Source organism: Eretmochelys imbricata, chromosome 10 (genome assembly GCF_965152235.1).
Source record: "Eretmochelys imbricata isolate rEreImb1 chromosome 10, rEreImb1.hap1, whole genome shotgun sequence".
Lineage (NCBI taxonomy): Eukaryota > Metazoa > Chordata > Testudines > Cheloniidae > Eretmochelys > Eretmochelys imbricata.
In genome coordinates, this window is record NC_135581.1 from 4379415 (window position 1) to 4390945 (window position 11531).

Genomic DNA, 11531 nt, shown 5'->3' on the forward strand with positions numbered 1-11531 from the left:
AATTTCCGTTTGCCTGACTCCAGCGTTCCAGGCACGGATTTTTGTTTTGACTTTCTCCACTAGATTAAAGAGCCCTATAGGACCCAGTACTTTCTCCGTCTGAAGGTCCTTATACACTGTAATCAGTAATAACAGAAATGTGCCACCGGTCCACTGGGAACTGTACTGAGACAGGTTTCAGAGGGGCAGCCGTGTTAGTCTGTATCAGCAAAAACGAGGAGTCCTTTTGGCACCCTAAAGACTAACACATTTATATAAATACATTTGTTAGTTTATGCCCAAATAAATTTGTTAGTATCTAAGGTGCCACGAGGACTCCTCCTTGTTTTTGCTGTACTGAGACGGTGCATTTGACAAAGGCCATCAACTGTCAGAAGGAAACTGACTTGACTGGATTTATCTTTGACAAAGGCCATCAGCTGTCAGAAGGAAACTGACTTGACTGGATTTATCTTTGAGGCCACCTCCCACTCCAAATCCGTTCCCCCTAGGAACCTGCCCAGTGAGCATATGAGGTTGCTGTTGGTTATTACTTTGTGTAGGTTAGCGATGTCCATGAGTCTAACAAGCAGCTCAAAATATGCCACTTCGGATGAGTGAGGTCTGGAAGTGTCCTTCACAAACTCTTTGCAGCAAAAGCCATTATTCTGCAGCGGTGCTTGCTGCTGCAGGGCCTGGATTGCCATCAGCCCTGTGCCATTCAGTTTTCTTCAGTGTCCAGATGAGACATGAAGTGTCTTGTGCATTAGGCAGATCCCCCGCAGGCTTGTGTATAATGAAATATTCAGCTCATTTGAAGGTTACAGGGGAAGGTTATGAGAACTCCTAGAGATGGAGCAATTTCTGTTCAAACAGGGAATGTCAAGATAAATATTATGTGCCAGATTCCAATGTCAGCTATCCCAGGGTAAATCCAGAGGAACTGAGCTGCGTTCTTGGGAGTTACTCCTGATTTGCATGGCCGCAAGAAGGGGAGAAAATCAGGGCTAAGTGAGGAGGGGGAGCAGGAAGAGAAGCCAAGAGAAGAATGAAGTTAAAGCAGGCCCCTTGGCGTCTAGCAGCGGTTAAAGCGGTGGGGTCAGCCCAGTTTTACACTGGGGTAGGCGAGAGGAGACGCAGGCCCAGGTCCTTATTCTGTTCTCGATCTGCAGCCCCCGCGGGTGTCAAATCGGTGCAAGTTACACTCCCCTGCCCCTGGCACCCAGTGTAAGTGATCACAGCACCCCCGGGCGGGGGGTTTCCACACCCCATCTGCACCTCGGCTGGATTTGGCCCGGCGCCCCCCCAGGAGCCTGTGCTCCTCATGGACTCGGACCCCGACCACTTTCGGCAGCAGACGGACTGCATCCCTGGTGGGCCCGAGGAGCCAGGGCCTGGCCCCGGTGTCCGTGCTGAGAGGTGCTGTCTGTGAGAGGGGAAGTAAAAAAAAAGCCCCTTTGCCCCCTCACCATTTTGGCAAACTCGGGGGGGTCTCAGTCCCCCTGGGGCAACTGCTGCCCCCGGTGCCAGGCTTTGCCCCTTGTGACCCTCTGCCAGCGCCTCGCCCCGGGCTTAACGCTGCTCCCCCCCAGCCCTGATTTTGCCCTGTAGCCCCAGCCCCAGCTGCTGCACCCCCCGCTCCGATTCGCCCCCTCGGCCCCTTTTTAGCCCCCTCGAGAGCAGCCCGCAGAGCCCCAGGGCCCAGAGGGCCGCGGGCAGGGCAGGCCCTTCAGCCGCTGCGCGGAGCATGCTCAGTGCGCCGCGAGTCGCCTGTGGCGGCCATGTCCTTCTGCGCCTTCTTCGGCGGGGAGCCGCTCCGGAGCCACTTCGAGCCCGGTGCGGGAGCGGGGCCCGCGGGGGGCGGCCGGGGGGCCCCTGGCCGGGGGGCCATTGCCCATAGGGGCCGGGCTCCCCCAGTCCATCGGGGTGGCCATTGCCCATAGGGGCCGGGTTCCCTCTCTCCATAGGGGCTGGGATCCATAGGAGCCGGGCTTCCCCAGTCCATAGGGGTGGCCGGGATCCCCCTGTCCGTAGGGGTGGCCATTGCCTATAGGGGCTGGGATCCCCCGGTCCATAGGGGTGGCCGTTGCCCAGAGGGGCCGGGTTCCCTCTCTCCATAGGGGTGGCTGGGATCCCCCTGTCCATAGGGGTGGCTGGGATCCATAGGAGCCGGGCTTCCCCAGTCCATAGGGGTGGCCGGGATCCCCCTGTCTGTAGGGGTGGCCATTGCCTATAGGGGCTGGGCTCCCCCGGTCCATAGGGGTGGCTGGGATCCCCCTGTCCATAGGGGTGGCCATTGCCCATAGGGGCTGGGCTCCCCTGGTCCATAGGGGGGCCGGGATCCCCCTGTCCATAGGGGTGGCCATTGCCCATAGGGGCCGGGTTCCCTCTCTCCATAGGGGTGGCTGGGCTCCCGCAGTTCATAGGGGAGGTTGGGCTCCCCCTGTCCATAGGGGTGGCCTTCAGCCAGGGGGACTGGGCTGCTGGGGCTTGGAGGCAGCAGGAGTCCCTTTGCCAGCCCCCTCCTGGTAACACAGGGGCCCTGATCAGCTCAGCCGTGGGGCCTGGGTCTGAGCTCCCCCAATCCCCGGGTGGCCGCACAGAACCCCAGACCCGCTCTGAATCCCCAGCAGGCGCACAGGTGCTTGCAGAGCCCCCTGGCATGCCAGCCAGGGCGTGGGAGTGGCAGGTAGCTCAGACTGCCCAGAGCCCAGCTGGGCTGGGCAATAGAATGAGCGGGGCCCAGTCTTGCGGGAGAAACCGCGCCAGAGCTGGGGTCAGCTGGAGGTGGGTGTGGACCAGGGCTTCTCTTCTGAGCTGTGCTTGGGCCAAAGGTGCATTAGGAACAGACCAGTGTGTGCTTGTGACAGAGAGGATCCAGAACGGTGTCATAGGCCCTGTACTGCTTGTAGCTAAATGGGATTCTCTTTAGTTCATGTGACAGAGGCTTGCAATTTTGCAGTAGAGGGCTCTGAGATTTCATCCCTGCCACTGCCATGAAATCCTTAGTCCTATCTTGGCCACTGGAAAGTGACAGCAGGTGGTGGCAGGTTTGGCTAAGGTTTGGTGACCTGTTGGTGTATCCTGGCCTGAGTTCATGTTTAGCAGGGCTGTATTGTAAACCATTCTTTGAGGTGATCTTCTCTGACCTTGAGTGCTGTCTGGGCAGCAGGATCCAGGCGTTACAGGTGCAGCACACACGTGACTGAATTTGCAGGGTTAGCTGCCACCTGGAGTTAACCCGTCATTTCTCCTGTCCCCCTCCCCAGGCATTTACATCTGTTCCAAATGCGGTTATGAGCTGTTCTCCAGCAGAGCAAAATACCAGCACTCGTCTCCTTGGCCGGCCTTCACTGAAACCGTGCATGCCGACAGTGTGGCCAAGTACGAAGAGCGGCCGGGCGCCTTGAAGGTGCTGATGAAATCTTGTAGAGAGTAAAGCAGAAGCTTGACAGCTCTCCCTGACTTGTCCCTGCTGCTCGCTGTCTGAATAGCAGCACAAAGGGGGCGCCTGGGGGTTGGCCCCGGTTCATTCGTGTTCCTCCCTTGCATCTTCTAGGTGTCCTGTGGCAAATGCGGCAATGGACTGGGCCATGAGTTCCTCAACGACGGGCTGAAGAGGGGGCAGTCTCGCTTCTGAATATTCAGTAGCTCGCTGAAGTTCATCCCTGCAGGTAAGGGCTGCACCTGGACAGTCCCTCTGGCTGGGATCTGCCTGGTTTGGTCAGCGACTCCAGTGGTTTCCAGGGTTTGAGCGAGGGCATGTTTAATAAGAATGGATTTGTATAGCATCCGCGTTTGGTGTTTCCATCTCCAAGGACCAGTGTTAAGGCAGGCCTCCTTCCCCCCCTCCACCCCCCGCATTCCCAAACACAGCTGGGACATTGAGAGTACCCTTGGGAGCATTCTTGATCAGGCCTGCCTCCTGGCAGGGAGTGAGGTGCCTTCCTTTGTTTCCCTCTTTCTTCCACCTCTGTTAGTGAGACAACCATGGTCCAGGATCATGGCCGCTGTGGCAGAAAGCGCCTCAGGCTGACTCAATTAAAGAATACTAGGGAATGTTCTTCCCTGGGGCCCTCTCTGGTTAGGTCAATGGGAACAGGAGCAGGCGCCAAGCTGATAAAGTGATGAGGCTGGAGCCGTGTTGGTAAACTCTCCTGGGTGTGGTCCCCCTGATCTCGCTCTCTGTGAGATTTTTGTTGATGAGCCTCATTGTGCTTTGGGTTCAGTTAGGGGTGGCTGTTTTTTATTAGGTCATTGGTGATGGGCTCAGATAAACTGAGAAGCTACCCAGAATCCTAAACAAACCTTCAGATTTTAAAATGAACAAATAAATCAATGCTCCCCTGAACTTCCTGGGCCAGAAGCAGGGAGTGTTGGAGAGGGTCCCTTCCAGCGAGCTTTCCAGTCCAGTGCTGCAGATCCCAAAGCAGTTTGGAGAAGCAGCCGAACAGTTTGAGATTAGTATTTGTAAAGGAAGGACAGGGAAACATGAGTCCATGTGAATGGGGCTGGGAGAGTTAGCTAGTGCAAGTTGGCAGAAGAAGACAAGGACATGTGATGTGGGTTTTAACTAGGCTGTAGCTTTATTAGTCAAGTTAAATCCAAAGTTCCAGTCGGGGGACAGCCCATTGTGGTCACTTGCACCCCATTGATGCTTTGCCAATTCTGGGTGTCCCCCACCTCAGGGGGAGCCAACCATCACACTTGCCCACTAGCATCCCTTCCCGTTTTGGGGGTTGAGCAAGAGGGGACCTTGACCAGCGTCACCGTCAGGCGCATTGGAGAGGTGGTCCTCCCGCGGTAGTGCCCCATCCCCTGCTTCACATTTTCCTCCAGGGGTTTAGACACACTGCCTCTAGACACACTGCCTCCATCCACCTTGCTGGATGTGGAGCCTACATCGGCAAGTTCCTGCACTGGGCACCTGCCAACAGTTGCGACAACTAAATGACCCTCAGATAGGTCCAGCTGAGTCCTCTGGGAGGGGAGAGAATCCCAGCCTGCTGGTTGCTCCTAGGTTTTGTTACAGGGAAGGTGAAATAACTGAACCAGCCTCAGCCAAGCTGGTGGTCTGGGGAAAAATTCCTTCCCAACCCCCAAGTGGAGACAGCACAACCCACTAAGATCTAGATAAGTGGGGCAGGGTGGGTTGGCTGCTGGAAACCAGCAATCAGGAAGTAGCCCTATCATGGCTCCAAATCTTGCGAGACCTCAAACCTACCCTGGAAGTCCAGTGTGGACTGGAAATCTCACAAGCCCTGTCCTCTCCTTTTGCCCTGTCCCATCACGGGAGGCCCCAAAACTCACTCAGCTCGGGGCCTTCTTAGCTAGGTAACTCCTCCTGTCTCTCTGCCCCCTTCCAAAGTGTGTTAGAGACGTTAATGATGTAAGTTCTATAAAAGCCATGTTAGAGGGGTAAAGATGGCCCCCATTTTACAGATGGAGAAACTGAGAACCAGAGGGCTTGATCCTGCTGCCAGGGGAGTTCTGCAGAGCAAGGATCAAGGTTCTGAGGGGCTTTCCCAAGTGCCCAGAGGGTGCAAGAGCAGCTCCAGAATTAGAACCAAAAACTTGGTGCCTCTGGTCCGGCCCTCTAGTCCCCAGACCACAGAACTTGTGAAATATTAACCGTGTTCATCAAAACTTCCAGTGTGTAATTAGCAGGGGATTCCAGAGAAGTGGTGTCGAAATTCTGACGCATTGATTTTGTTTCCCCCTCTCTCAGACAAAGCAGAGCAGGACCTGAAGAAGTAAGCGGGCTGCTGGACTCACTCGCTGCTTATAGTGGACTCCTACAAGCTACCCATTATTTCCTGTGATAACGGTTTGAGATCAAGTGCCTGTGTGCTCTAAATGAGAATCTAGTGAAGCAAAGATCCTCCAGGCTTCTGCAATACAATGCCTCCCGTCAGAGATCTGCGCTGGGTGCTGGTTTGCTGTCTGGGAACATGAGGTTGGGGGAGCAGAAGGGAAATGGGACACTAATCCCTGGTTGCCTTTGCTCTGTCAGGCGGGTTCTCTCTTCTGTATAGCGAATGTTGCACAGAACATGTGACAACTTCTGCTTTGAACCATCCGGTTGCAAACTTGTACATAGTTAGGACCCTACCAAATTCACGGTCCATTTTGGTCAATTTCACGGTTATAGGGTTTAAAAAATGGTAAATTTCATGATTTCAGATACTTAAATCTGAAAGGTCATGGTGGTGTGACTGTAGGGGTCCTGACCCAAAAGAGGGTTGACGGGGGTCACAAGGTTATTGTAGGGGGAGGGTCATGGTATTGCCACCCTTACTTCTGTCCTGCTGCTGGTGATAGCGCTGCCTACAGAGCTAGGTGGCTGGAGGGTGGCAACTGCTGGCCGGGAGCCCAGCTCTGAAGGCAGAGCCGCTGTCAGCAGCAGTGCAGAAGTCAGGACGACGTGGTATGGGATTGCCACCATGACTTCTACGCTGCTGCTTGCAGAGCTGGGCATTTGGCCGGCAGCTGCTGCTGTCTGGCAGTGCAGAAGTAAGGGTGGCAATACCGTGATCCCCCTACAATAACCCCGCGACCCCCAACCCCCCTTTTGGATCGGGATCCCCAATTTGAGAAACGCTGGTCTGCCCCGTGAAATCTGTATAATACAGGGTAAAAGTACACAAAACACCAAATTTCACGAGGGAGACCAGATTTCACGGTCCGTGACTTGTCCCTTAAACATAGTGAATGGGGAGGAAGCAAATGCTGTAACTCCTTCTCATCCATCAGACCCGACCCCCAGCTCTCCCATGTCCCAAAACATCCCAGCCTCTGGCCAGTACCAGCTACTGAATTCCTTCTCTCCTGTCCATTATAAGTAGCGTGTATGATGGGTGAAATCCTGGCCCTATTGATGTCAATAGGAGTTTTGCCATTGTCTTCAAAGGAGCCAACATTTCACCCTTTATTTCCAGAATGGGTGGAGATTCTGATCTCTTATGCCCATGTAAATCCTGAGTTACTCCATTGAAATCATTAGGGAGTGACGCTGGATTTAACTGAGATTCAGATCTGGCCCCATTCTCACATGCTATTTTCTGGTCTGGGATCATGGTATGAATTGCCCTAGGTAAACCCTTCCAGGATGGTTAGGGTAAGGATGTTTGGATGATCCTACCAGATAATGCTCTGGGTATTTTATCAGTTTTGCACACAATAGAAATAATTTTAGAAGTTGATTTTATTTTATTCTGCATTGGGCCTGATTCTGGTCTCGCTGTGTGCTCGTTTTATTACTGTATGACTCCACTGGCCTTAGCAGAGTTATTCTCGATGTACATCGGAGTAAGGGAGCTCAGAATCGGGCCCTTTCAGCAGCAACTTGCCTAACTCAGGCTTTGGAAATTGTGAATGAATTACCTCTAGATACTAAAGGGCTATTATACTGATTTCCCCTTGAAATAGCACCTCCTCCTCCCCTTCACCACACTGCCCAGAGCTCCGTTCCCTTGGGCTGGAATGTGCGTATCTTCCTTCAATCCCTAGATCCTCGTTTGTACTTTGATCAGTCCACAGGGACACCAGTACAAATGCACGATGGGATTGCTTTCTCCTCCGTGAGTCTCTTTGGCTGACTCCTTGGCGGGGCTCCATTCTGCTCTGTTACTTTAGTGTAACCCTGGAGTAACTCCGTAGGTGGCGGTGGATTTATGCCACATTAAGGTCCTGATCCTGCTGCCACTGAAGTGGGTGGCAAAACTTCCACTGGCTTCGGTGATGTAGGATCACCACTGACCCTAAGTGAGATCAGAATCTGCTGCCAGCTGGACTGGTGCAGCTCCAAGTGCCATCTTGAACCTGTATACGTGACTGCAGGAAGACCCCCTTTAACCATGGTAGCCCTCTTATGGCTCAGAGGTTGGAGGTGCACAATATTATGATGAACTACAGCGCAATGGGGAATTGGGTCTACCTGCAGTGGGCAGAGGGCTAAGGCACACTGATGGCAGTATTACGGTTCATCTGCACTGAGGGGCACTTTACAAGCTTTTCTCTGCCTGCATTTTGCCTGCTGAGGTGTAGCCCAAGGGAGGTGACAGGGACACAGTACAAAGAACGTGACATCCCCGCTTAGCACTGGGCCTCTGTTGGTGCTTTTGTATCTGCCGCTGTAATTGTCGACCTGATAATAAACCACTGATTCATTGTCCCGGAGCAATAACTTGTTTTACGAAGCATTCCTTATGCTGACCCCTGTGGGGAATAAGCCCCAGGTTTCCTCTTCTGTTTTCTGGATCGTCGCTGTATTGAATGGCAGGATTGGGAGGGAGAAAACAGATTTATTATTATTTTTGTCTGAGTGTGCAAAGATGTGCTAAACACGTCACAGTCACGTGTCTTTGGGTCAGAGACCCCGTCTTCCTCTGCATTTGTACAGTGCCTCACACGAACCTTGCTGCTGCCTAGGAGCTGCTGGAGTACAAATAGCAAGTTTTGTATTGCCACCCATCCCCATAGTATCTAGGCCCCTTCCACATAAAAGCGATAGTGAAATCGCTAATGGACTTCATGGAAACTCTGGCGCTTCTTCCCTTTTGGGGTGGAAGTTCGCTCGGGAGAGTGTTTCTAGTTCTGATTTTTTTAAAGTGTGTATTAGTTTACTTTGTTTAGGGTTGTTTTTTTCGGGGCCATTCTTGTATGTTTGGTTGGCTGGGGCTGGTTGGAAAGAAGGGAGGGTCAGAGCTGTGCCGCTGTAATGGCGAAAGGGCCTTTTGGAAGAACTCTCCGCCATCCCGGTGCAAGAGTGTAGCCCCAGAGTCACACACTTCATTGGGAGGACTCTGCCCCTGAATGGGTTTATGTATTCTGACAAGCTCGGATACAGTCATGGAGCTTCCATCTGGCTGACTCGCTGGAAAAGGATTGTGAGTGTGTGTGCTCTCTCTCTAGCGAAGGCATTAAAATACGGAACCAAAACTAGAAGTGCTTTCAGCAGCAGCGTGTCAGTCACATGAAGTTCTGACCGTGATGCAAGCTTGATTGTTTTACAGTGGCTCTGACATAGGCGTGAGTTTCTGCACAGCATTTGCCATCGCACGTCTCCATTACTGTGTCTAGGTGGCTCTTTGACCGCTCTCTCCTTAATCTGGAATCTGCCTGAGTCTGAGCCTCATGCCTCTGCTAGGGTGAGATCTGCTTTCTGGGACCACAGGGAGCCAGTCGAGTCTTCCTCCTGCAGTTGCCTTTGGACAGGGGAAGCACGCCCTCTTTTGTTTTCTCTGATGCACAGCTCTGACCCCAGCTGCTACCAAATATTGTTGCTTGTGCTCTGACTATATATGGATAAGCACACCAGTTCTGGCTCACTTACACTGGTTGCTAATCAGATTTCTGTATTAGCTCCAAGCTGCTCCCCAGCTGATTAAACCTTTGAGCCAAGCTCTTCCTATGATCTGGTCACCTCTAAGCATCAGGCCAGGTCATCGGCTGCTGGCCTACTTGTAACTCCAGGACTTAGCCCCACTGCAAGTCCAGGGCCATGTCTGCTTCTTGCATTTAGCCCTGCTCCTGAAGAGCCTGCTTGGAAATGGTTGGGACACCTCCCCACTTCCTGAAGCAACGCTGACGCCTCACCTTTGGGTTTCAGTCATTTTTGTGTGGTGAGGAATGGCTGTGCACCTTACCGGGCCTCCGGAGGGCAGGCAGGATGTGAGTTTAGAGCCTGGGCCTGCAAAGACACGTGTGAGTGATGTTACTGACCCACATTGTCCCATTGAACTAGATGTTCAGGCTCAGATGGAGAAGACAGAAGGGGACAGTGAGGAAGGAATCTGGGCAGGGCCAGGGCATAGGAGGAGACATGGGGAGGTGGGGCGGGAAAGCCATGGAAAGCTTTGGAGACAAGGAGAAGCATGAGTGTGCTAGGGAAGTGGAGCGAAAGCTACCAACTCACCTCAGTGCATGGCAGCCCTCTCTGGGAAGGGCTGGCTCAAATCTTGTGGCCTCATTTTCGTCGTTTCTTACTGTTGTAGCTGCAGGCTGAAACGAAGGCTTCCCTGCGAATCCACTCTCCTCCCCCCCCCAAGCACTTGAATCCAGTTTCCTTCCAAGCCTTATTCCACCATCGTTTTTTTATTTAAAACAAAACGTGATTCACTTTCCAACCAAGCTTTTGTTAGTCAGCCTTCAGCCCAGAGCAGTCTTAAAGACAGGCAGCAGTGAACGTGGGTTCAGGAGAGCCTAGCTCCACTGAGCATTTGTACATGGGAGGGAGAACAGCCTCTTAGGTGACCTAGTCATTGCTTTTCTTGTGGAAACAGCTTGATACCTTGTAGCAAAGATTCGTTCTCTCTCCAAGCTCTCTTCGGTGGGAGGGAACGCTCTTGGGAACGCAGAATCATTTATGGCAATGCAAAGATTGCAAGGACGTCCTTCTTTTCTGCTCGTCATGGAACCACCACTCAGAGGGTTGAACATGACGCTGTCTGTGCAGAAGTAAAATACGGGGGGAACGCTGCTGGCCAAGACCACAGTCCATCAGGAAGGCTGGTGGTGGGGGGTCCCCCAAGACTGGAATAACAGGGATGTCAGGGTATAGCCTACAGGGTAGATAAGGGGTGTGTCGGCAGAGTTCTAGGGGAATGGGTGAACCCAGGACTGGAGCAGCAGGGGATCCTGGATTGAGTACACAGGCCAGGATCAAAGTGCATTGGGCGAACTCCATGGGGGGAGCTCAGAACTGAAATAACAGAGGTTGCTGCTTGAGAGGATTGAGGTGTATCAGCAGAGCTGTGGGTGGCTATCGAAAGGGGGCGGAATTGGATTTGTCTTATTGATGATTTAATATAGAATAGTGCTGGCAGATCTTAGTATCACAGATTTTCTATCACCCAAACTTCAAGCTCCTGTTTTCTTTGTAATGTCCCCCCTTCCCCCACAAGGCAAGCTGAGTATTCTCTTCCCCTTCATTCTGGTGCAGGCCCCATTGTCCCTGGAGTTTGTTTGTAAGGAAAAGATCTGATTCGTCCAGCCTCCTATAGCTGCACAAGAGAGAGAGACTTTACTGAGATTGTCAGCTCTTTGGAACAGGGACCATCTTCTTTTATATATGTTTGTACAGCACGGAGCACAATAGGGTCCTGGTCTATGACTGGAGCTCCCTGTGCTCTCGCCATACAAATAATAATAATTGATGATTCCTTCTTTTGGAAATGGCCATAGTATTCAACTGGGTTTAATATTGACTTGCACTACCCGAAACCAACACTAGAGGGTGCATTTGCTATTCCAGATTTCTCCTTTGCCCAAAGATGCATGTAGATGTTCAAGTTTTTCCGCAGAACGAGTTGACTTATCATGAGCATCCGTTTAAAGTGACATTGCTTTTGAGCAGTAACAAAGGAAACAAGAACCATTAGCTGGGAACAAGGGCTGTAGTGGGACTGAGTGGATTCAATCATTAGAAGCAAAAAGAAAAGGAGTACTTGTGGCACCTTAGAGACTAACCAATTTATTTGAGCATAAGCTTTCGTGAGCTACAGCTCACTTCACTCACGAAAGCTTGTGGTCAAATAAATTGGTTAGTCTCT

General features: G+C 52.3%; 1 protein-coding gene across 1 annotated transcript; it reads left to right on the forward strand.

Moving 5' to 3' along the window:
* Nucleotides 1-1744: 1744 nt before the first annotated feature.
* MSRB1 (methionine sulfoxide reductase B1) lies at nucleotides 1745-9057 on the forward strand. Its single transcript, XM_077828963.1, has 4 exons — nucleotides 1745-1815; nucleotides 3249-3391; nucleotides 3539-3653; nucleotides 5708-9057. Exons 1-4 carry the CDS (start codon nucleotides 1761-1763, stop codon nucleotides 5734-5736), a joined length of 342 nt encoding a protein of 113 aa, XP_077685089.1. The 5' UTR covers nucleotides 1745-1760; the 3' UTR covers nucleotides 5737-9057.
* Nucleotides 9058-11531: the final 2474 nt, after the last annotated feature.